The 27812-nt window shown below is 37.1% G+C and overlaps 1 protein-coding gene across 1 annotated transcript in view; it reads left to right on the top strand.

The window, feature by feature from the left end:
• Window positions 1-27812, top strand: part of lrp1bb (low density lipoprotein receptor-related protein 1Bb) — a 378766-nt gene that overhangs the window by 200948 nt on the left and 150006 nt on the right. The window contains exons 27-31 of the mRNA XM_055149901.1: window positions 6925-7056; window positions 7935-8162; window positions 10011-10185; window positions 11425-11519; window positions 18089-18238. Coding sequence (XP_055005876.1) covers window positions 6925-7056; window positions 7935-8162; window positions 10011-10185; window positions 11425-11519; window positions 18089-18238 — 780 coding nt within the window. The remainder of the gene's footprint in view (window positions 1-6924; window positions 7057-7934; window positions 8163-10010; window positions 10186-11424; window positions 11520-18088; window positions 18239-27812) is intronic.

Raw genomic sequence — 27812 nt, 5'->3', positions numbered from 1 at the left:
GAAGCATTGATTAAAAGACCAATAGTCCTGTTTCCTTTTTTTCCGTATTTAGGCATAAGAGCTTGTACTGTGATATCTCTGTCGATGAAACTGTGAGGCTTTTACAGCGTTTTGATCCTGTAATATCTTGGTTATTGTTACATTCTTATTGTAAAAAGTGTTAGCCTCGAAATAAAACTCCTTTCCAATTTTGCACATTTAAGGCAAATTTCTAAAGCTTCTGGAGTGTTACTTACTATTACTTTGTTCTATGATGTACTAAAAAAAGGAATTAACAAAGTAACTCTCATATTGCATAAAAGGATATGGGCCTGATTTAAACCACAATTACCACTAATATAACTAAGTAAAAGAAAAAAAAAATGTAATTACTGCCAGCTTTGACGTCTGCCTTCATTTAGCCCGTCAATCATTTTGACACATATTATGTGTGAGGACGCAGTCATGCAGAGAATAAGCTTGTGCGAGTTAATGGCACCACCAGATTGTGTGTTTAAAGCACATGTGTTATTATTCATACCCTAAAAACTATTATATTACAATACAAAATGAACAATGTAGCAATGTCAGAATGGTAAGTTACGTTGTATCTAGTACATAAAAATAAGACTGGTAATCTTGAAATTATTGGACCAAATATGTAATCTGTTACGTAAGCATTAGATCATTGGTTGGTTTTGTTTATAACTTATTGAGTATTTTTTATGTTTTATTTTTTTAATAAGCTTGAGAAAATTAATTGTAGAAGTATCCACTTTGTATGTGGGCCTGCAAACATTAAAGCTACTATCTGTAATCAGACTGACTGCCCAGCCCTGTAGCATTCTCTTATATCACCACTTGATGCTCTCTACATTATTGGTGTCTGATGGTGTGCCATACTAGTGATTTGACATCATCAAATTAGGCAATATCCTAGTTGCCATTAAGTTAACGTTGCTAAATGCTAAATACTATTTCAATCCTAAAAGTGGAGGACCAGTGCAGTTAAGAAGTGCATCAGGTTTGTTTATATTGCCTATTTGTCCTTATTTCTAATTGAGCCATTCGCCAATTCCACCAAATTAAATGTCTTAATTCTTCCCAGATAGCACCTCCTTACCTATTGCATGATCTTTTCCAGTTCTGCCAAGTTGCAAATGTACCCAGCTAAGCGGATATGGTGTGTAAGCCCTCATCTTATAAAAGGGGCATTATTGTAATGCAATTTTTTTAGTAGAAATGGTCATTTTTTATGTGGGCCTGCAAATATTAAAGCTACCATCTGTAATTAGATTGACTGACCCAGCCCTGTGGTATTCTCATATATCACCACTAGATGTAATCTTCATTATTGCTGTCTGGGGACACGTTTACCCTAGTGGTGAAAAATAAATAAATAAACTTACAGATAGGGATGTGCAAAAATATTGAAATATCAATATATCGTATCGTTTAATGTGATGATACAGTATCGATATCGTGGGCTGCTGTATAGATATATATCGCCGAATTATTTTGTTACAGTGCTACAGTTTTGTTGTTTGTTTAGTGGAAGGACACTCGTTTATGCAACACAATTGACATTTTCACTGTTTTGATGATTAAAATGTTTGTGTTTCATATTAACTTTGCACAAGAAGTGGTTTAACAAAGACTTTTAGTATCACAGCCATGATTTAGCCTTTGTTTTTTATTGAGCTGTATCGAATCGATTTGAAATATATCATATCGAACCGATAGTGCACTGAATAGAGATCTGTATCATATTGGCAACGTCTTAATGATACCCAGCCCTACATACAGATACTAGTTATTTGACAGTATCAAATTAGACAACATCCTAGTTGCCATTAAGATAACATTGCTAAATGCTAAATACTATTTCAACCCTACAAATGGAGGACCAGTGTAGCTCAGAGATGCATCAGGTTTGTTTATATTGCCTATTCGTCCTCATTCCTAATTGAGCCGTTCGCCAATTCCACCAAATTAAATGTCTTAATTCTTTGGTCCCAGACAGCACCTCCTTACCACTTGCCCGGTCTTTTCCAGTTCTGCCAAGTTGCAAATGTACCCAGCTAAGCCCCCATGGCATGTAAGCCCCCATCTTATAAAAGGGGCATTATTATGATGCTAATCGGTTTTACATCTATTTAGTGATTCCAGCGCTTCTTCACTGTCAAGTTAATTTGCTTGTTTCCTTCCGGTATCTGCGTTAGCGTCACTGTTCACTATAGATAAATGCGCTGCAGAAGGCCTGATTTTCCCCAAAGACGACAGAACCCGCGTCTAATCCTGTTTGGGAGAGCTCAGCGGGGGGCTCTGGGCCATTATCCACTCCAGCCACAACCAGAGCTCTATAGGGGCTGCCTCTGTGCACAATATTTGCCTTTGCACATCTGGACTGGAGACGCAGCTGGGGAAGTACAAGTAGTCTCACTGCAATATCATTTATATCAATTGCTGTAATTGCCACTGCAACTTGTAGTACAACTATATTTCACGAGTATTACTGTTATTAGTGTCACTAATGCTACTATGTGACAGAAACTAATATACTGCAAATTGAAGTAATTGAAATATTTCTAGAGATAAAAATATTGAATGCAAAGTGTAAAACTGTCAACCTAATCGTAACTCAAGTCATAATGTTACCATTACAACAATTTCTACCATTGCTATGTCCACTATAATTGCAAGATAAATCTAACAATTTACAACATACTGAAATACTTCTACTCATTTCAAAGTTCCTTGAGTAAACTTGATATTGTTACTGCAAATATAGCCTTGTATAAAAGCCTCTTAAATTAGACACAAGTCCTTAAATGTTAAAGTTCAGAGAAAAAAAAAAGTACTTGATGATCATGTACTGTATTAATAATATGTCAACTACAATAAGAGTGTCTAACTTCCTCCACTAATTTGTGACAAGAATATGATTTACGGGAATAAAGTAAAGTCTAAAAGTTTGTATTAAAAATTATGGACTTAATTCGTCAAAAATGAAAATACTTTTTGCAGTTCAGTTGTACCAGGCACTGCAATTCTAGTAAGACTTAAAATAGAACTGGGTATGTATGAAGTGGTATGTTTATGAACAAAATAATGAAGCCAAACTAGATCAGAGTTAGTGAACATGGGTGTAGGAGAGGAGCCGTGAGCACAGATACAGCTGCTCTCAGTGGGCTCTCAGCAGGTGTCTGACTGCAGCTCCGCGGGACACACAAACATCTGTAAATACATTATGTGTCATTACAGAGACCAGTCACTGTTCATCATAAGAATCACATTACAAGCATTTGCACATTAGCAGCAGATTGGTGCAGTCCCAAGGTTACAACGTCGTGAGGCTCACCTGAGAAAAACTGAGGAGATAGTTAGCGATGATTCCACCATGCAGCCGTAATTAAATTCATAATCAGTTTACTTCTAAATTATGGTGATTGAAAAAGAAAATCTGAACAATACAGAATTTTGAGTCACAATTACTGCTGTGGTTGAAAAGGAACATTTGAGTAATTAAAAATAAAATAGGTGTGTTCCAAACAATAAATTAATTCCACAATGGGAAGTATTGCAATTCATTAGACTTGCCATTTATCAAGTAGAAAATTCTGTAATTGAAGGTCCATCGGTTAGTCTCAGTGAAGACACACAGCTGACGTCACCAATAAAATGTGTTTGGTTCTATAGCAATATATCACATAGTATTGTATCGAATCATGAGGAACCCTGTGATTCCAAGCCCTAATACTGAAATATGTCTGGATTATACATGCATAAAAAGAGTAGACTATCAGACTTACCATCAATGTGTTAATACAGTCCCATTTACTACATTAACAACTTTGCTAATTATGACTTCCTGTTTGCTGCGTCATACAAACTCAGACAGAAGAGCGAGGGCCTATCATGGTTTTGAATGGTGACATCTGTGTCGATTTCACCATGTACAAGTCATATTGCTTTCAGAATAAATATTCAAGTGCTGCTTTATTTTTAAGCAGAAACCCATTTGCACCTATTCATCAACAGCAGCCTGGCCTTGACTCAGTCTTTTTCCCTGTAGTGGAGGGAGGTGTAGCTTTTTTGGCTGCCAATCATCCCTCAGGAGAGAGAGAGGGAAAGACTGAGAGAGGGTGAGAGAGGGAGAGAGAGAGGAAGAGGGGAAGGGAACAAGAGAAAAGGAGAGAGAGAGGGGAGAGATTTGGCATTAAGCTCGTCTGTATCCACTCAGACATCTCTCTGTTGGCACACTGACTCAGCTGGGTGCTATTTCCAAGCCTCATTCATAGGTTTCAGTTTCCTGTTATGGCCGCCATTTTGAGGACTCTTCCAAAAGATTGAATAACATGAGCAAATTCTGTAAATTCTTAACTCAATGATATTATTTCAGTGGTTGAAAATAAAAGGATAAAACTGAGTAACTGAATACGCATTAGATATTAGATAAGCATTAGATAATACCATTTGATTAAAATAATAAATTAGACTCCCAATGTAGAACATATAGCATACAACTATTACATTAAGTTATCAGATCTTGTAACACAACTAAAATGTTAATGTGACACAAATGTTGCATAACATCACATTGGTGGTTCTCTACATGTATTTCTGATGGTGGAATGTAAAGGAGTTTCCATGGTAACACAATACACACATTAGCAAACAAACAAGACAAAAAATTTTAAAGGGACATTCCAGAATTTTTAACATAGGGCCTCATTTCCTAGTTAGCTTAGGCTAGCGCATGTCAATGGCCATAGTTAGCCTGCCACTAAAAACAGCCTTACCCACTCCACAAAGCACCCAAAGCAAATCTATTATTACACCAGACTGTCGATGTAAATGTCTGTGTTAATAGAATAATGTTTAAACTAAAACTAACCTTGCATCGCATGAATCGTCGCATGTTGAGGGACTATTTTTTGAGCAGCAGCAGAATCTTTCTTTGCCATTAAGACAGGTGATATCAGTCCACTACTGCCAAGCTTTGTATAAGGAAGTTCAACTCGCTGCTGCTGCTCAGATATAAATCCTTCAAATGTAAGGTTGGTTTTACTTCTAAAATTATTTTATCAACACAGACAGTCACAGCGACAGTCTAGAGTAATAACAGATTTGCTTCGGGTGCTTTGTGGAATGGGTAAGACTGTTTTTAGTGGCAGGCTAACTATGGCCATTGACATGCACTAGCCTAGCACCAGCGACCTCTGCAAGTACAAGGACTGGATGGAATATTTAAAAACGTGTCTCCACATGTCTCCAACACTCTGGTTAACTAGGAAGTGAGGACCTACGTCCAAAATTCTAGACTGTTCCTTTAAGGTAGTCTGAAAACTCAAAGAAAAACACAAAATGAATTTAAGCAACAAATTTTCAGGAATGTGTGTGGTCCTATTTAGGTGTTTAATTTTCAAAAAAAATTGTGAGAGTGACTAAATGAAAAACTGTTAACTAATGCTAACGAGCTTGTGACTGTAATTTTATGTGAGAAGGAATTGAAAACAGTACAAATCAGCTCACCTGTAGTAGATCCAGCTAGGTTAACTCTTTATGGTCAGACTGTGTTCAAATAAAGCTCAGATTAAAGTCTAACTTGAGTAACAGAGCTTCAGACAGAACAGTGCCTACAGTTAGCATCACACCCCCAGGGAATGTTGATGACATCAGCTGCAATGTATCAATAGGAGTTTTACAAAGGCCACAATGCAAAGTACATATTTGAAGTTGTAAACAAGTACGGTATGGTAAATATGTTTTCATATTCGCAGCTCAACTATGTCAAGCCAATATATTTTGATCTAGCTTCTGCCCCTATAGCCACAAGAAAGCGCAAGAAAGCAAATCACATTTTACGGACATGACCAAACAGAGCCCTCATAAGCGCTATGCATTTGAACAAGTTGTTTTTTATGTCCCTGTGTTGTATTATTCCGGATTATTCCCGCTCCGTCTGGCACCCACATCTCAATTACTGACCGCAAAGCCCTGATCCCATCTCCTGTATCAAACCCCTTGATTCCGACATGAATTCCCAATGATCCCCTCCACGCACACCTCAATTCAAAGTTCATTTCCGCGGCTTACAGGGCGGGATGGGAGGGGAGTCGGAGCGCATTGTAAACGCGTCTTATTTCAGATGGAAAATGGTGTGATGTATAAGCCTTTATAGCACCCAGCTGAGTCTCGGAGTGGTTCTTTTAATGGTATTGGTTGTAAAATGGTTGAATATTGTTTAATATGAAGCAACAGCATATGCATGATTAATATGCTCATTTTCTATATGCTCAAGGAGGAATATGTGCATTTTTATACGTATAAGTATGTTATACTGTAAGTCAAAAGCCTAAATAAAGATAGAGCTGATTTCACACTTCATTTTGTTGGCTTAAAATTGTACTGAAAGATGCGTATGACTTTTGGAAGTGGATTGTATTTTGTGTACCAGGGCCAAAGCCTTATCAAGTCTGATTTCTTCAACTGGCTTTAAGTACAGTGTTGTGACTTCTATATTGTTATTAAATGTATTATTGAAAAGCCCAGGCAGATTTCCAAACATCCTGATTCATTCCACCTTAATACAATATTTCTATAGCACTGTCATTTTGTTCAGATGTCCTTGTTACACTTGCTGTAATTGTTTCCTGTTTGTTCTAAATTGTCTGCTCATCCCCTCTCTGTCTCTCTCCCTTCCTACTCCATATCACTTTTTCCTCCCTCGTTCACTCTTCATCTCTGTCTTCCTCTCTCTCCAACACCTTTCTCTTTCATCTCGATCTCTCTCCTTCTCCCTCTCCCCCCACCTTACTGTTCTCTTGATGGACCTCTCTCTCTTCCTCACCCCATTCCGTTTTCTGTTCCACTCTCTCTCATCTCACCCACCCCTCTCTCTCGCCTCCTTTCTCTTTCTCTCTCTATCCCTCCCTCTCTCAGCCTCTAACCCGTGCGGGGAGAATGATGGACGCGGACCCTGCTCACATCTGTGTCTCATCAGTTACAACCGCAGCGCGTCGTGCACCTGTCCACACCTTATGAAGCTCTCGCCCAACAAACAGTCCTGCTTCGGTGAGCTCAGACTCATGTATCTTAATCTCATATCACTCTGTTTGACTCAGGAAAGTTACCAGTTACAAATACATTCGGTACTGTCATTACTTTTGGGAAATATCAGTGAAAATGATCATTCAGTAATGATAAAAATCAGTGTGAACTACTTTTACCACTTCTGTGATGTCAAGAAACTCTGCAACACTACAACCACCACCACCACCACTACTACTAATACTACTGCCCCTGCTACTACTGCTACTACAACAACAACTACTACAATGACTACTACTACTACTACTACTACTACTACTACTACTACTACTACTGCTGCTACTACTACTACTACTACTACTACTGTTACTACTGTTACTACTACCATTACTACTTCCACTGGCACATAGAGTACTTTGACAAATACTGCTGTTTTTCATGAAGGATTGATAGACTTGACTTGTTTTTTATCTGTTCTTCATTGTAATTACATACCACCATAAGCACTTACTAATTGTACGGGCCTCTTAATTTAATGACTTGCAGCATATGTTAATGTTTTTTCTCACCTAAAGATGAAAGATTTATCTTTGAAAATGTGTTTCTTGAACCTTTGTTACTAATCTCTTATGAACTATTTTCAGCTCCTTTAATTTGTCGATTACATTTCATGCTGTGTAAATCCAACTTTTCTGTATTCCTCCAGCCCCTGCATAAACTACCTTTTCCCAACTGCACAAAGCGAGACCATTTGTGATAAAAATAGCTCTTGGCCTTTTGGTTTTTCTTTTGCACACATCATTTTCCTGCTTATGATTGACATGTGCATTTGCATGATAAGATCGCAGATGCTTGGGACAAAAAGGTCAAAGACTTTTCTCTCTGTTTTGTATCTCCATCAGCACTGAAAAGGTTCCTCCTGTATGTGCGGCGCTCAGAGATTCGGGGAGTAGACATTGAAAACCCGTACATGAACGTAATGACTGCACTAACTGTGCCGGACATTGACGATGTGGCTGTGGTCGATTATGACGCCCTAGAGGAGAGGATTTACTGGGCGGACATCAAAACCCAAACGATCAAACGCGCTTTTATTAACGGGACTCAGCTAGAGACCATCATTTCTGCAGGTAGGAGAGCCCATCTGTGCAGGACAATGTGCCAATAAGAGCTGTTGTATTTTTGGTGACAGAACATTCACAAACAATGCAGTTATCTATATCTCCCTGGTTACAATGTGATTACTGTGCCAATATTTATCTCAGTTTTACTTCAGTGCCCCTTACTTTTATTTTATTTTTTGTTTGTGCTGTATTTCTATTTTAAGAGAGTACACACATTTCTTTTGTAACTTCCAAAAGGAAGTAGGCAGTAAGTTAAAGGGTCCATCTCATGCAAAATCAACTTTTCAGAGCTTTCTACCTTCTAAGAGAGATGTGTGTTCCTTGAAAATGTAGCCGAAGTGGGTTTTAGATTGATTCTGTGTTTTTTTTTAACAAATTGCAGCGTGTTTCTGCCACCCTCCCACGTGACAATGAACTAAAGCTGCTACAATGATGACGCAGCCAGCTACACCTATATCGCGTTTGACATAGCAGAAGACGCTTCGCCTCCACCCCGCCTCCACCCTGACAATTCCCACATGAACACCTAAACAAAAGCGACAGCATAAGCTCATTGTTCTACACTGCATTGTACACGATATATACTAAGTTTATATACTAGTGTTTATTAATACTTTACCAATCAGTAATGTTCAGCTGATGCCAACGCGATGCTTGAGCTTCGTGCACCTCCAAGTCCTCGTCTGATTCCAGGTCCAACACATGTGGCTGAACGAGCTATATCGCCATGATGAAAAACAGTTTATTCCTACCGCTATCAGGGAGCACGCCTGTCTCCCCCTCCCTCCCTGAGATGGGTGGAGGAAGGGCGGCTCACTCAGAGCCTACGTCAATTTGGAGGGCGGAGCCTGTGCTTTCTCAGGACAAGTGGGAGGGTGAGCAATAGTCATTCATTCACAGTTCCTGGTCTGTGACTGCCTCCAAGAAATCAGTAAGATTCCATAACTATAGTGTAATTGATGTTCCAAAACCCAAATTTTGCTTGTATATGTGCGTAAGATACAATGTGAAAAGAGTTATTTTGCATGAGATGGGCCCTTTAATATATGAATAATGTTGTGAATGTTCTTTTGAAGATGTAATATTTGAATTTTCAGTTTTACATATACAAAACCTTAACTATATTTAAACATGTTTTGGCACATTTCAGTTTGGTTCTCAAAATGCTCTCTAATTATCATTGGAAAACTTTTTTGTCAGTAATGCTCACTCATTTACCAACATTGCAGTGATGCTAAAATATTGCTTTAAATGTTAATTAATTCCTACTGGTAGAATGAGTGCTGTTTCTTGCACAAGGACCCATCAACAACATTATAAAATTCATGCATTTCAGTGCCCCTGCCTTTTTTGCCATTATGACAGCCATTTTTAGGATGTTTGACCATAGAAAAGACAGAATACTTTGTTTTGAATTGTCAACTGCAGCACTAGCAATCCTAATTCATCACCTTAAACCCATGAATAAAACTGCCTGGGCACAGTCACTTGCAGCCTTGTTTCAAGTCTAAAATGTCTCTGTTGATACTTTTTATAACTGTAGGCACTGCTGTGTTAGAAGTTCTTTCTTTTGCTATGGATCCTACCTGAATGACTGAGGGATTACACAGACATCTATTTTGTACTTTTTTCATGAGTTTTCAGACAATCTTAAAATATTTTTGTCTGTGTTCAATGCTGATCTGTCACCATAGTAACTGATGTAGAATACCCCCAGCATGATGTTTCTGCAAAGTATCAGTATATTTAGTTACAATTTTCAACCATTTTATCTATAAAATACATTTCCCCTGTTCTGGTTTGCTTCAGACAAGAGACAACAGTGTAATTGTTTACCGATTTCCTCCATTACAGACATTGTGAACTGCCGCGGCCTGGCTTTAGACTGGCTTTCCAGGAACTTATACTGGCTCAGCTCCGAAAATGACGAGTCGCAAATCAATGTGGCTCGCTTTGATGGCTCCCTGAAGACCTCCATCATCCACGGCATTGATAAGCCAAGGTGCCTGGTGGTGCACCCGGCCAAGGGGTAAGTAGATTAGACCCCCTCACCTCCAGAGCAAACTGTAGCATAACACAAACACACAGAAGACTACGCATTTATCTATTATAGACTCATGTTGGGGAAAATCAGTGTGAAATGCATGGATTGTCCACAATTTAACCACAACAAATTAATGTTCAAGATTTAGATGGGCAACAGTGATAGAGTGATTCAGTTAGGTGTATTGGCTGACTGTTCCCAGTGCAGAATTGTGAAGGAGTTTTAAAGTAATGATATAGATATTCAAAGCCAGAAATAATACCTAACCATCTAGCATCTGAATTGGAGCCTACTGCTGATTATCAAAGCTAATTCAATCAAAGCTGTTAAAAGGTTTATTTCCATAGACAAAAAGTCTTCATATAACAACCACATGGGTTATAAAGGGCAACAAGATTTTCTAATGCATGTGAAGACCGTATAATATATAATGGGTAAGAGCCCATATTACTCCATCTTCATCTATGTTATAATGTTGTTTCCTCATGATTAAAAACATGCTCAGAGTTATGTTTTGTTTCATTCACACGTTTACCACACAAATCCCACATATTTAGGCTGCTTCTCTCATGCAGAAAACACTCTGTTCCACCTTGTGATGTCATGTGGAAATACAGGAAGTGCTCCATTATATTTTTAAACTCTATACACCTTCACTAGAGACACTAGGATAATTTAAGCCCTGAAATTGTCAGTCTCTACTGAACAAAAGGTAAAAGGTAGCTGTTAACTTGAAGACTTCATGACATCATAAGGTGAAGAAGATTGTGAGATTTGTATATGTAGACCGACTAATAATAAAGGATTGCTCAACATGAGTAAAATAACTCCACAGATGTTAACAACATTATAATATGGTATATATCTCACATGAGTACATTTTGCATTATATACGACTATACAAATATATTTATTTGTAGAGCTTCAGTTACATTTATTTCTGTTTAGCCCCAAATTACAATCATCAGTCATCATTTATGAGTCCATAAAAGGCAAACACAATGTTATTGGTCAACTGAAGTCACACAGACACACACATTGCAACACATATTACACGTGTATTACAATTTCATCATAATGAGCCAATATTTCTGGACTAGACTAGACTAGATTGGCCTCAGTAATTCACAATGTGTGGTCCTCTAAACAGTGTGTTGTTGGAGTAAAAATGTGGTCTTGTTGTGGCTAGTTCATTAACCATTACCCTCACACCTCTCCCTACAGGAAAATCTATTGGACAGATGGCAACACAATTAACATGGCCAACATGGATGGGAGCAACAGCAAGGTCCTCCACCAGAACCAGAGGGAGCCAGTAGGTCAGTATCAACGCGTTATGTTACCATTCTACATCACCCTCTTTCTCTCTCAGAAAAATGATTGACAGAATTGTGGCTAGGCCTAACTAGACTTTTCACTCCAGGAGAACCAACTCAGATTACATTTATGTCACAACTTAATCTGCACTAAGAACGGGTTAGAGCTGTCAAAAATGGTATCCAGATAACGGATAATGAAAATTGGTATCAAAATAGATACTTATTTCAAATACTATCACATAAAATACACATTAATAGGATATCATTTGATATTGACCTTTCCTCAAAAGTTTAGACTTCATGGTAATAGTATTACAGTTCAGGAGCCAGAAACCTCCACCGCAATGTGAAATGATACGAGTCTGTTAAAAGTGCTTCTATAGTCACATACAGTGTCCCAGAGATATTTGGAACAAAGAATGCTGACATGATGAGGAATACAACAATATAATCTTACAGGGTTTTATGCATTTCTGTTTACAGTTATTACACCATTTATAGAAATAAATATCAGAAAATTGCTTTCTCAAGGACAAATTCGTTCTACAAAGTAACTGACTGTGACACATCAGCATGGAACTGCAGTTTCATATGTAAATAGAAAACTTCCCCAATTTGTCAGCTTCAAAATAAGACCAAAATGAGCTTTGTGTCTCCAATGGATCACCTGCTATAACAGAAATAAGATTCCACACCCCAAAAACGATCTTAGTCATTTGGCCATAGAATGCATTTACATACAATTACTTTTTTAATTTCATCAGAAACACATGCATTCAAAATCAAGTAATATGCCAGATTAAACTGTAAGAAATCTCCTCGTAAGTGTGATTTTAACCATAACAAATCTGGGATTCAGCCTTGGAATATTTCAGGTGAAAACTAAGACTGATCCAGGAATAAATCTTGGTTAAACTGGGAATAAATCAAGTGTAAAGACTGATCTAGGAACAAACTGAGATGAGACAAGCTTTTAAACCAACTAAATCAGGACAAAACTAAGGCTACGCTGTGTTAATTGCACAATGAGCACCAGCGGAAGAGGCTTGCCAACAGTACCTCAAGCACTTTACCAAACTGAATGATAAATGAGGTAGACTTAAGCTGCATTTGAGGACAGTGAGTGACCAAAGGTGAAATAGTTCTGCGCCTGCTTGGTTTTCTGAGGCATAAACAGCCATGAAAGCAGGCCAGCACTAACCATGTGCTCACAGCGGCTCTGCACTGGGGTCTGGCAAAGCTTCTGTAAACCGACCAATCAAAACAAAGGATTCATCAAGAGCTGAGGGGCTAAACTGGAAGTGAACTGGGACTAAACTAGAATTAAATCAAGGACTGAACCAAAAATAAACCAGGACTGAGCCAGGGTGAAGATGAAGTTTGACCAAAAACATGTACATGACTAAAATAAGGACTAAACCAGGATTAAATTATGATTAAATTAAATTCAGTCTAGGATTAAACCAGGTTAAACCAAGAAGAAAACTAAAATAAGAACAAACTAACATAACAGGGATTAATTGGTCTAAACTAGAACTGAACCCAAAATAAAACTGGGTTGAAGGAAAAAAGACAAACATTTAACTAACATTTAATTAACTCTAAACTGTCACAAAACCAGGATTAAACCAGGTCTAAACTGAAAACTTTCCTCATTCTAAACCCAGGATTAAAGCGGTCGTCTCTAAACTGGCCAATCAAAGCAGATTCTTCATTCGCTAAGAGGCTGCTTCTAAAAATGGTCCGAGCCAAATGCAAATGATAAATAAGAAGATTTCAAAGTATAAATCATGCAAAGCTGCTCCAGTGCTTTAGGAAATACGGACCGGCTAATGTGGATAATAGCCCACCATAAATAAAGATAATATTTGTTTTGTATATACTAAATTATTGTAGCTATTATTATTTTAAAAGCAATGTCACAACTCAAGAAAGCGCTTTAATACATCGGCCTAGTTTCAAAAGCTGGGGAAAAAAATAATCATTGTGTGTGCTTTAATTTAGACTAGTACAATACCTCAGAAAGAATGGTTTTAACATCTTTATTGCATCAAATAATCAGGCTTAAATCTTGAATAAACCCTGAATTTATTGAACATTCATTTCAAGCAATTATTCCACTTCCCTGGGGCAGACAGACAAATTCAGGGATGACAATCTGTGCTACTGACCATCCCCAGTTACCTACATACTTTTCTCATTCATAAGACTAAAAATTAAAAGGTATTATAACATTTATATTGAAAATCCAACGTTTTTCCATGCACGCCAAAGATGTGATTATCACATTTCTGAGTATTGTAAGTATTGTACCAGTTCTGTTCAGTGAATAATTAGATGTTTTTGTTTTTTTTTCAAAATTTTCATACCGGTGCAGGTTTTGACAACAGAAACAATGCTAAAATGGACAAACTAATGTGGCTGAGATAAAAATGAAAAAGAAAATGTTAAGGATCAGAACAGTTATTTTTAAATTCACTGTACTTTGCCTCTTCTTTTTGTGCATGTAAAAAACAAAACACCAAAAATCAGTTCATATTATTGTCTAAATATTGTTATCAGATTTGTCATGTCAGTAAAGGTACCTACTGCCATATACTATGAAGCCCTTTGATACTGACTTCGCTGCAACCCTAGTCTGGAAGGGTTTTGTGGAGAAATCTCAGTTTGATCCTCATGGCCGTAGTGTGGGCTGTGTGCACGCTGCGTCTCCCACCTCCATCTGCTCCAGGCTGCAGGCTGCGTCCACTCCACAACACTTGATTGGCACATTTGAACAACTCGACAACTGCACAGCCTCGCTCCAACCCTCAATCATCTCTCCCTTTGTCACTGCTGGATTATCACACAACACAATAGACAAGGACGACATGGTCACATATATGCATGTGCTGCGATTGTGTGCGATGGTATATTCTGAGAAGCTATTTTTGAAGCTAACAGAGTCAGACAACATTCAGTGCAATCTCTATTTGTGAGGGACAAAGAAAGAGAGTGAATATACATTTTCATTGCTTTTGGTATTTGTTAGAAATCACTATATAAGGGACACTGTATCTTAACAGCTCTTTTATCAGATACAGAAATAAACTTCATAGGAGAAAATATGTAAAATAGGGCTTAGTGTGATTAGGAGGTAAAAAAAAAATAATTCTGTCAACTGGACCAAATTTATTTCAGTGAAAACTTTTTGGAGCTTATCCAAGCAGCTTCATCAGTTCTGATCAGATTGCTTGTGGACACTGCCCTATACCTGCCTGAAGGGAGATGCTAATTACACTGAAACTAACACACCTCCTTGTTTACACTTTCTGTCTGTTTGTTAGAATTGATTTTTTCTTTTGCTATGGATCTTAATTGGGTGATTTAGGGATTACACAGTAGGGATGGGCATGATTAGTTGACTAATCAATAATTTATCATTAAGAATTTCGTCCATTATGCTCATTTTAAATTGACACACTGAATATAGATTGCTGTAAGGAGACGAGGCTGCGTCTGACAGCGGCCTCACAGTCCCATCAGTATCCCGGTTTCGTCATGGTGCATGTATACGCAGTATCCCGGTTACAGCAACATAAAGAGCTGCACTAAACTTGCACACATATGATTTTTCAAAACATGAACCGACTCACTATCAGCACCATCAAGGTCCCTCTGTGACAGAAACAACACACATATTCCACTGAGTTGTGTCCCTTAGTCCAACAAAAGATGACCGCATCAGCGCTCAAGGAAAGAGGCTTACTGTTTATGCAAATGAGCCATATGGTTTTAAGTTTCTTTCTGTAAAACGTAAACAAATGTGGCAAAGCTGGATTAAACACATTGTAATTTCAAATGGGCTGATGTGGCTCTATAGTGGTTATGGTTTATATGTTGTAAAGTTGAGTTTATTTATGCAGATTAGTAATAGTAATAATAATGATTATATTTTTAATAAAAAAAAAAAAGATTAATTTAATATTGATTGTTAATTTTCCTGATGATCAATTATGAAAATTTAATTGAATGCCCATCAATAGAATTTAGATTTTTAATATCTAAAGGAAACAAATGAAACAAAAATTGGCCTAAAGTTCCATTTCCTCTCTGTCATTAGACATAAACTGAGGTGAAATTACTTTTAATAGTGATGGTATTATTTAACTGTTGTTAGTAAAAAGCATTTAAAGACAGAAGATTATTGTATGGAACTATCATCTGACAAATATGAATACAGTTTAGCATACTACTACTACTACTACTACTACTACTTCTACTTCTATAATTAATCCTCAGTTTACAATACAGTTCAAAGACTCGGAAACATCAATTTTCTAATACTGTTTTATTTGACTTCCTATTCCGTGCACATGCATTGACCATATTCTGCGTGTTCAAATGACGAACATTTGTGTGATTGCCAGTGACACTGACATCCCCATCATAATAATAATCCCTCCTAATTGAGCCATTGCATCTGATTTAGTGAAACCAATGCACATTTTGCTTCAGCTGTCATTTTCACACATGCCCAAGGTCACACTCACACAAACAGAGCCATTATTGTACTCCCCTTTCCTTTCTTTCCTTTCTTCCTAGACCCACTGTCAGCGATTCAGATAGCGTAGCGTAGCATGGCCATAATTCAAAAGCTTCATTTATGATTATGGGTTAGACCTGGGGACAAGACTAAATTAACGACGCGCTTCGACTGTGAATCTGCCAGGCATAAATCCTGCACATGCGAACAGATCATGGGCCATCCAAAAGTCCACCATTAAAAATATAGTTTGGACTTTGTGATTCATTATTGCTAAATTTTTGAACTATAATCAATAACAGGTATTCATTTTCTTTCTTTATTTTTTGCCCATTAATCAACATCAATTGGTAAACTTTCACCAAAGTGAAAATAGTGAATAAAAATCACAATGAATGACAAAATATACAGTTAAGACATCAACATATCGATGACAAAGGAAACATAAATAAATTTGAAGTTCGAGTTCAAGTTCAAATTTGGCTTTAGGTTCTGTGTAAATTTTCTTCTTGTCTCCATGGAGATGTAATTGATTTATTCCCATGGAGACAACCAGGTCAAGCATTTATTTTAGCAATGAAAAAATTAATAACTTTCATATCATAGTGGTGAGCATTCTGGGCAAAACAATAAAATACCGATGAGAGAAGCAAAGAAAAATTGCACCTTTAAATTATGAAGCCTTAACAATACAGAGTACCCTCTTAGTCCTCTTAGTTTGGTTTAGAACTGGGTTACACTTGTTCTGTCCCAATTTGGTTCTGACTTATTTAGTTCTTATTTGAGAGATTTATTTTGTGGCTTGTGTTTTTGCTGATAGCGTTGTAGACAAGGAAATACTTTTTTACGCTGACTAAAAATAGAAGGAAAAACATCTTTGAAAAGCAGGTCTTGTCAGCATGGCATGGGATAGGACATTTATTCCGGTTCTGTTCCAGCTGGAGTTCTCTAAAGATGTGGCTCTTAAATATACATGTAGACAAATAAATAAGCAAACATATGTTGTCAGCAGTTACACAGTGGTAAATGACAGTGTTTGGATGCTTTTTTATGCATTTCATCAATAAGGCATTAAAGTGACGAGAGATGTGTTTACATTTATATTCAGACTGTGAGAGCTTTACGTGTCAGCTTTAAGTGTAGGGAGTCACTTAATGCTGTTGATGGCATTTGTCAGCATTTAGTTTAATTTAGTTTCAGCTTTTTTTCTTTGCCTAATATTTTCTGTTGACTGATCTTGGCAGCTTTGATTCTTGTCATGAATGGAGAACAATATTTTGGAAATATTTTTGTAAGAGAGCTTCATTATCCAAAAGATGAACGTGAAAGAACAAATGAATATGATGACTATCTGACTATCTATCCATGCTGTAATAAAGGACATTGTTTTGATAACGTTAACAAGTCCACCTATCTGTTTTTAATGATCTTACTGGCCACATCCATGTAGAGCGCCTGTAGATCACACTCACTGATGCACTCTTGACAGTTTTTTTTTATTTATATGACGACAATTTGAAACCATTTTCAAGGCGTCTACAATAGCACAACTAATTTGCTAATGCATCCTTTTTATTCAAGCTTTATTAATGAGACAAAACATGCAACAAAATATGAAACTTTGCATTTTTATTGTCTCCAAACCAGGAATTTACACTGGTGCACTGTTAGCATGCTAGTTGTTGCGGCAGCGGTGTGATGCCCGAACTCCTGTGTGACCTCTGAAATGTGAAATGCAGCTATAAACTTATTGCCAGTGAATAATTAGGATGCAAGGAATGTATTTTTAAAAAGTGAGGATTGTGTTTGGACCAGTGCAAACAGTTTAAAATGAGTAAATAAAAAATAAAAATAAACTTGTGGAGATGATGTGCAGAGGAGAAACAAAGTTAAGCAATATGTCAATACCTTTAACTTTTTTTTTTTTTTTCAAGTTGATGGTTGATAATGCGTCCAATGTTTACCCCTCAGCCCAAATCAATCCAAACTAAAATTGAGTCCTGTGTCTCACTCTATCTGCTCTCCTTTGCTCTGCTCCTCTCAGGTCTGTCCATTGACTTTGCTGCCAACAAGCTGTACTGGATCAGCTCGGCCAACGGCACTATCAACAGGTGCAATCTGGACGGAGGCGGCCTTGAAGTGCTCGAGTCCATGAAGAGGGAGTTAGCTCGTGGCAGCGCTCTGGCCGTGATGGGTGAGTGAGGGATGAGAGGTGGATGAGAAGTGGAGGAGAGGTGGAGGAGAGGTGGAGGGAGGAGGGGGACGGGCTGGTCAGAAGGGCTTGTTCTGAATGCTGTCGAGAATTAGCGCACAAGTGTTGGAAAATTAGCTTGTGAAGTGGCCTGGAGAATGGAGCTCTATGTAGTGCTTTGTCTGACCTGTACTTTTGTTTTAGTTTTATTGGAGTTTATTGGATTTTTGTCACATTTTGCTGTTTGTAACTGTACTATACTTTGCAGCTGATGTCATCAACATTCCTTAGGGGAGTGAAGCTAATGGGAAGCACTGCTCTGTTAGAAGCTTTGTTACTCAAGTTAGACTTAGGGCCTGTCCACATGACAAAATTTTTTGGTTGAAACGGTGAAGTTTGTATTTGTTTTGGTCATTTGTCCACACAGAGCTGACGTTTTGGGTGGGTGAAAACTGAGTTTTTTGAGAACGGGTTCCAGAGTGGAGAAATCTAAGAATGCCGGCGTTGTGTTGTCATGTGGACAAGCAAACCACAGCTTTTGGAACGATGACGTCGCAACCTTGTCATCGCCAGGGTTCTCCATATGCTGTGAACCCGCCGCCCTTGAACTAGCCTCCACAGACTGCAAGAGCATTGCCAAAATGGGACAGGTGTAGCCAACAGAGCCACTCCTGTTGTCCAGCAACTGAGACACGCTGCTAGCGCTAATGCTAACAACAGAATACGCACACGTATCAATAACAAAGATTGCACACGAGTAATTAAACTGTTGGATTTTGAGACCAAGTTATTCTAATAATTCTCATCCAAATCTTATGGCTACAAACGAACAAAACAAAAGGGCTATATTTCTGGGATACATCTAAAATAGGCTAAATTACCTTAAAGTAATAAAAAAACTGTGATGAGATATGCATTATTATTAAATATTATTATCATTGTTAACAGTGCCACATACAGGTGTGGCACATGTATTACATCGTTTTCAATGCGTGCTCCGTTGTCGTTTGGATGTGAATATTGGTTGATCCGACACATGTAGGGACAAATTTTTTTTTTCAGCCTGTAAAAGAAAAAGTCCAGGAGCGTTGTGGACATAGCCTTAATCTGAGTTTTAATTTAACACAATCTGACCATAAAGGGCTGGCTTGATTGGAACTAGAACAGGTAAGATGATTTGTGCTGTTAAACAAGCCTCTCACACTTAAAATTACATTCACAAGCTAGCGAGCATTAGTTTTGGTTAGTTAGTTTGGTTAGTTTGGCTTTTCAGTTTTGGTTAGTCACTTTCTCATTTTTGTTGAAAATCAAACCTCTAAACAGGTCCATTAATGCTCGTATTGATCACAGGCTCCTGAATGTGCTGTTCAAATACATTTTAAATTTTTTCTTGAGTTTTCAGACCATCTTAAAAACTTTTTGCCTGTGTTTCCTAATATGTGCATTGAGTCTCCAAAGTAAATGATGAACATTCCATCAGTGGAGATACATGTAGAACACCCCAAGCATGATGCCACTGCAAAGTATCTATAGCCTGCGTGTTTAAGTTTAATTTTAAAAAGTTCAAGGCTTAACATAATTAATTCAGTATTTGGCTGCCATGTTGTTTGAAAGTGTGAAAAACATTGTGAGACTCATATACACTTAAGTAATAAGAACTATGAAACAACTTCATTAAACGCTGTATCACTATGTATTATTTAGAGATGTGCCAGTCCTTTATTGGCACCATTTGTAAGACTTTTAAAACATATTTAAATCAGTATTTTCTTTTGCATGTTCAATTGCCATGGCACCAATCGCAACTTTTCAACACAACCCACACCTGTATTTTTTTTTAGACCTTGTAATTTACCAAGTGGTAGAAGTAGCGTAAGTGATGCGCTATATATCAAAAAGATGAAAGATTAAACAGCCTGAATTAGTATAATGGGCCTGTAACGTTTGCCTGGACCTATATCATGCAAAATAGATATCAGTCACAAAATCTTCTTGACCTTCTAACTAAACAAATATGCAAGGAAAGCTCTCACAACAAGTAAACAAGTCATTTAACTTATGTAGATAGAATTTTTGAGCCCTATTCCCACCCCTATTCTGAACAGTATAATTTATTGGCATGGCCGTGTTGTGTCCATGATGGCTGAGTGCTGATGGAGAGCAGAGGCTTGTCACAAGTACATCTGATTGCCTCTGCGGATTAGCCCACAAGTGTACCAGGATTATGTGTTTAACCAGTTGAGTGGCCTGGAGAATGAAGCCATATTTAGTCCTTGAAAAAAAAATAGAATGTGTTGTGTGAAGTGCTCGCAGGGGCCTCGGATAATTAAAACACAGGGCAGGGGTGATTGATGATTGATTTTTGCCGCACGTTTGTAATGGAAGGAGTGGAGGATGTTCATTAAGTGTTTATTTTTTCTCTATCACTGCTGGATCTGGTATGTCACACCATCCATCATTGCCTATAGGGTCACTTAGGGCCACCAAGAAATCTGAACAAGACACAAGGTTCAGTTTCACTTTCCTGTGTACAGTAGCGGTGGTTGTTGTGGTCAGTAGTTAAAGGTACAGTGTCCAAATCAATTCACTTTGTAGAGCCCGAAGTTGTAACAGCAGCGGCTCACAGGGTTTCACAAAATTGTTGTTTAAACCATTAAAAGTTAGAAAATCAAACAATGTAACAGTCACTGCAAGCAGGATAACCAACATTCACAGTTTCTGGAATTTCTATTGTTCTATAATATGCCAGTAACTTTCTTGCTCAATTTTGTAGCTACAATTATTTCTGTTTTGTGTATTCTTATATTTATGTTCTGCTATAGGGAGTTTTTTTTTACAGTTCAGTTAGAGAGCTGTGAGAGACATTCAGTATATCATATTAAACAGGTCTTGAACCCTCAACAACGTTTAGGTTGTTGTTATTATTACGTGAAACATGTTTATTTCTCCCATATTATTTGCTCAATAGGAAAACTGTAAAAAAAAAAAAAAAAAAAAAAAAAAAAAAAAAAAGGAAATTTTAAATTTTAAAATAGAACAAAAATAAACAATCGTGAATCTCCAAAAATAGATGTTTTAGCTCATGGTTTGAGAGAATTGTATTTTTTGCCAATACTCTCCAGCCCTTAACTCTTTATACCATATTTTTCGGACAATAAGGTGCACTGAAAATCCTTAAATTTTTTCAAAAATTGATGGTGTGTCTTATTAATCCTGGTTCTGCTTACTGACTTCGATCTGAAATATTTTAGTATGATTTTGGTAAGCTTCTCACCGCTTGATGGATTGTCGGAGCATTACGGCAACGGTAGTCAGGAGCCTTACAGAGTTAGTCTGACAGAAGCTGAACCGCGTCAGCACACAAGGAGCGAGCTGTTTTTTCAGTGCTTATAGTTTATGCAAATTAGCTATGTGGCTTTAAGTTTTGTTTCTGTTAAACATAAACAAATGTGCACAAAGCTCCATTAAACATTATTACTCAATGTATATTTGAGTCTCTCCTAATTGGAAAAAAAAAAAAACTAACTTAAATTAAAGCTGCTCGCGGCGATGACAGCCCTCGCTCCGGTGCGCATGCCCCTCCAACGCAACCACTGGGGACTTACAACCGCCCTGCCTCCCCACTCTCTCTTCCTGACAGCCGCCCGGAACGACAGTTCGTCCACTACAAAAATTACATAATGCACCATTAAATGTTTCCGAGGAGTCTCAATATCCGTAATCTACTTTTTGCTCACAATCATGCATAGAATTTAATCCCTGAATTTGGTAGAAGTCTGATAATGTTGACATTAATGTCTATGGTAGGGGGCGCTATAGTGTACACTTTTCATATACTTTATATTGTATTATAATCAGAGCAAAATCATGCATTAGTGATTCAAATTTCAGCACAATCAGACTAAGCCTGTGTATGTAATCATTTTTAAACTATTTTTCAGGGAAGTCTTTGCGCCCCCCGCTGACCAATAGTGGAAAATACCCCATGTCCTTAATAGACTTTTTTTGCTTGTAATTAAGCATAAAATTGAATCCCCAAATTTGGTACAGATCTGATAATGTTGACATTTCATGTCTATGCTAGGTGGCGCTATAGTGTTCACTTTTATTAGATTTCATATTTCATTACATTCAGGCCTGGATCACACAATTGTGATTTGAATTTGAGCTCTCTAGGCTAATGCCTGTGGCCGTGACAGGCCACCAAATAAACAGGAAATTAAGGTGTTTTTCGCCGGCGTGCTACAGGCAAACTGTAAGGAATATCTCAAAACCTGCTGATAAATATTATACTTATGTCTGTAGATGTGACATGTCAAATCTGAGCTCATTTGGACCAAACCCCGGGGACTTTAATCTTTTTGCACACACCCCATTAACTTCGTTACTGGCGAGGGCCAATGAAATTAGCCTTTGTTACATAAAATGCTTGATATAAATTTTATACTGTACATAGAACTGAAGCTAGTTGAGCATGATGCTAATGTTTATCCTTAGTGTAGACCAGTACAAGATATTTTATTATGATGAAAAGCAGCACTGTCAATAACTCATCAGAAAGGGCCGGGAAATCACAAAGCCTCAAAAGCAGGGGAGCAATTTAAGATTTCATTTTGAAGGAGGTTTTACTGAAGCAGAGAAATCTGCTCGATTGTGCTTCTGTGTTGAAGATTACAGCGGTCACACTAACACTGGCCTAAATGGTGGATTTCATTTATTCATGATCAAAGCTAAATGAGAATTTGTAGCATTAAACTATTACAGAGTTGTGCTTTAAAGGGCTGTAGTTGATTTTTTTCATGAATCTGAGCAAAATTTGTCTTGTCCCAGTATATAGATAGCTCTTGAGGTCAAAATAAGTCTCCTGTGTGCAATCTTCATGAAATTATAAAGCATGCCCGGTTTGCATGCTAGTTATTGTTAGCTTCACCATGATTGCAAACCTCAGCTCTGGCCTCTGATAGTTGAGAAAAGCAGATTGTGTTTTAGTCCTGGCAAAACATTAACGGAGACAAGCAGGTGGCAGACCCTATGTCGGAAAAGTTACACAGTGCACCTTTAAATTAATGTCCTCAACTTGGCCTGTTCAGTATTTGAAATATGGTGAAGTTGGCTATTAATTGTTTAATAGTTGTACATAAAGGCAATCCAACATATTCATTAGAAATAGGTTTTGTAGTGTTGTTTTGGTAAATCCTTTAACCTTATTTGACTTTTAAAGATACCAACGTACCCAGACAAAAAAATAAATAAATTCAATTCTTTACAGATCTGAAATGATCAATTGTCTCATTCCACACTGTTTTGGTCCTGACAATTGGGACACTTCCCAGAGAGCTATGGAAATGGCATTGTGTCTCAGCCAAAAGCGCTAATGAGAAACCTCCACACATAATGAACATGGGGCTTTGGCTCAGGCTGTTGGTGTATGTGTGTGTTTCAACTAAAGTGTAATTTTGATTTTATACAGAAAAGAAATTAAAATTGAAATTGTTTGTCAGGGTGATACTTTAGGCTGCTGGAGCATGTCATTAATCAGTTCAAGGCTTTTGTTTTGAGAGAAAATGTGGAGAGGTTTAATTACATTGTTAGAATGCAAAAGTGCTGTAGGGTTACTTGATTAAAAGAAAGATATGTTCAAATAGCTCATATAGTATTTTGTTCATATTACAATTACATTATTTGGGTTTTTTGCCTAAATCGTGCTTATTTAAAGGGGGTATTGAGCAAAAAAGATTTTTTTTTAAGCTTTGTACCATGTTATAATGTTCCCTTATCAAAAATATGCCTTAAGAGGTTTTAGATGTCAGCCAATGCGTGTTTCAGTAATTTAGCAATCTCTCTCAAACCCTAATTGAACTCTTCTCACTTACTTTTGAACCTTCATACTTAGCTTAGCATGCTTTACTTTTATATAAATATTTTGTATTTTCCATATATTAAAAAAAAAAAAAACATGATACAAAATTGTACACAGCATTTACTTTAGCGAGGTGTATGCAGATTGTAATGTGATTTCACTCTGAAGGGGAAGTAACTTAGCATGGAGAGCTAAGGAAAGGGAGACTCACCATCAAAATTGAAATGAAACTTATTAAAATGTTAATACATGTTATGTGTTAATTATTAACTATGTTGTTTTCAGTGCATGTAGCATTTTCAAAACAGTAAAAGGTAACATGGTATATTATGTGTTAGCATTTGATACCCCATGGAAGTAAAATACCCCCTCTTGATGAGTATTTATCTACTCTCCAAAGTTAAACTACAAACCTGTTTTTGTAGAACTCTTCTTTTTGAAAAGCCATTGTGGATTCAATGAGTAGTTTTGTTTGTTTTGAAGCAGAACAAGTACCCTTATTATTAAAAATATTTTTATTTTTTACTTTTAACACATTTGTAATTAGTTGGCACAATACTTTTTATACTTTGAACTATACAACTTTTTGGTTGGGGGTCCATCACCTGCTTGTTTCTATGGATAAGGCAATGCTCAACCTGGAATTTTTCACAGTGTGATATTAAACAGCTCTACCTGGAATTTATTCAATTACAGGTGGTTTTATAGCTCAAAAATACACAGAAAAAAATGCATTCTGATTGTGAGTGGGTCACCTTTCCACAGATCAACCTATAACTTGGTCTGGTTTGGTCTCCATGATGAGAGAAAGGTTGAATACGATACTGTGAAACATTCCAGACAAAGCATTAACATCTCCATGGAGAAAAGCATTTGACAGACACTCCTGTAAGTGTTTCTTTAGCAGGCAGCCACTTCTAAAACCCATGCGTTTGTGTTCATATTTTAAACATGCCACGCTATGCAGATTTGACTATAGGTGATTTTCTTTGTTCTTCCCAGAGATAGAGACTTTATTATTATGTTTCAGAAAATGAGAGATGGAACCCGAAGTGACGCAGAATAATGATCTCCTTTCCGAGTAGTAGCACGTACAGCAAAACAGTGAAATGATTCCTGCGCAATACCATCCATCACAATTAATGACATTTGGTTATATGCAGGAAATTGTTGAATGATGAAATGAGCAGCTCTATGCACTATATGGTAAGATCGGAAATATTTACTGTTGCTTTTATATGGCGTGTTTGCAGTCTGAAAGTGCAGAGACGAGTGGACAAGTAGGACTAAAAGTAATAGTAGGAAAGTAGGATATGGCTGTTATAAGAGATGATCAAAATATATAATACTTGTTCATAGAAGTATCTGTAAATACACAATTCCAGCTGATGTTGCTGGGTACAAGAGAAGATTTGTGTATTACCTATAACAGTGAAATATGTCTGTGTGTCTATCATTAAATGTGTCGTATACTTTTTAATATCAGCTGCTTGCAAGTCTAAAGTTTGGGTAAGGGTGACTTGGTAGGGCATGTGGCTTTCAATCTTTGCCATTAAACATTAAAATCACAGTATTTTTCTAGACTGTGACAATCTTAATGTAAAAATGTTGCTAGGAATACATTGAAAGTGTTACTTTAATTGAAATTTAGTTACTTTGGACTCAGATCAGTGATTTAAAACTGAGAGGAACTGAGGAACACAGAGCATCGAGGACACGTTTAATCTCTCCAATATGAGACTAAAGGCAGCTCTGGTCCTTAACAAGATTTCAATGTTCAATGTCTATACAGCAAGTTTGTGACCAAGATAAAGTCATAGTAATAACCAAAGTTTCAGACCATTAAAAGTTTCATTCTGTCTACACCATTTATCAAGTTTTTCTGAGGTAAAAAGGAGTTGGGAGTGTAGACTTGTGTCATCAGGGGTGCGCTCACACTTGTCCTAGTTTGATCCTGGTTTGAGCCCAGTTTAGTCCTGATGGAGACTTGGTTGACCTGGTTCAATGTTGGTTTAATTTGGGATTTAGTCACAGTTTTGGTGTGTTGTATAGTGACCTGTGTGAACACATCTGAATTTCACTAATGGGATCAAAACATCTATTATACATTTTTGGTTTTTGTTTTTGCTTTTTTTTTCTATATTTTTGTGAAGAGCATTTACCCCTGAACTACAAGTTTATTTCCAAGTCTAAGTATCATATTAATTGCATGGGAATTTGAAATATAGTCTTGTTATCATGAAACAGTCTGCAAAATCCCTGTCTACTGTTTTCTGATTTACCATGATAATTACATTACTACTATCACTATTGCTACTTTGGGAATATGGTTAATCAATTCTAAGTGCCAAATAATAAAATAAATGAATTCCATTTCACACAAATTTGAAAGTGATTATTCCAATATAACTGATCTCTTTTGTTGAGTGAACCATTATAAGCCTGTATTTCACAACTGTATGGTTTCCATGGTGAAACGTGCCGACAACCTTTCATTGAAATACCCTTTCTTTCAAACTACTGTATTCACCTGAGAGCTTTGTGTCCTCATAGCGGTATATGGAGTTTGTTGGTAAAGTGGAGAATGCGTCTAGGCTTTTATGTGCAGTTTGAAGCAGTCTGCCTGAGCGAGCATTTGTCTAACAATGTAGTGTCTTGTGCTGCGCTGATAGTTGGATCGATTTGTTGGTGTGTTTGAAGTGATGAAGGTTAGAGGAAAAGTGGGATTAGGTACAAACCAGGCTCGTCTCAGTTTCATCAGGACGTGTAGATGCTTCACAGCAGGGGTCCAGGCCTATACTCAGAGAAGTAAGCCCGACTAATGCTCAAAACAGCTGAGAAGAGCGTTACAGGATATTAAGTGTGTGCTCGCTGCAGAAAACGCGACCACTATTGTCATTACTGTTATTTAAACTGTAAAAATATTTCATTTTTCATTTTATTTTTTTTTATAGTAAGTGGCTGCACCAATGTTTTTTGCTGAGCACGCATTTTCCTGGCCCACTGCAAATATATTTAAAGCAGCTCATTGGGTAAAAATAAGACCACTGTACAGTTTGTCAGTGCATCAGAATATAAAGCATTTAACTGTCAAAGAATCAGGAAGTATGCTGTTACCATGCTAGTTGTTCTTGGTGATACTGTTGCAACAGTTGCAAACCAAGGATATCATTTCACCTTAATGCTATTTTATCAGTGTCTACTTAAAATCACAAAGATTACTGTCCATCTCTTGTTTGTTGAATATAATATTCACAAATCTGTAATAAATGCATAGTAAACACATGTATACAAAAGCAACGTACCTGCAAGGAAATTACCTTAATTTTAGTTAGGGAGACACAAATAGATGCAGACGATCAAGTGACATAAAATGGATGGATGGATGTTAGCAGATATGAGATGTGTGGGGCAAAAATGTGTATTTTGCCGTAGCACTGCATTCTTACCAAATAAAAACTGTATTTTACATAACAGTAATTATATGGTAAAATATGGAATTTTTATAGTAACTGACAGTCCATTTAATAATAGAAAAAAGACATATTTATCTGTCGGTCTAATTTATTTCATGATATTATTATTAATCCTACTTAATGTAGTAAGAAGTAGGTAGACATGATGTACAAGGGTGCAAATATATTATTATAGTTACTGCTATTGGTGTGCTGTAAAGTGTAATAAAAGCAGACACATATAATATCGATTCCTCCTTTA

Source organism: Boleophthalmus pectinirostris, unplaced genomic scaffold (assembly GCF_026225935.1).
Source record: "Boleophthalmus pectinirostris isolate CB_2022bp ecotype Guang Dong unplaced genomic scaffold, ASM2622593v1 HiC_scaffold_1, whole genome shotgun sequence".
NCBI lineage: Eukaryota > Metazoa > Chordata > Actinopteri > Gobiiformes > Gobiidae > Boleophthalmus > Boleophthalmus pectinirostris.
This window is presented reverse-complemented; position numbering and strand designations above follow the sequence as displayed.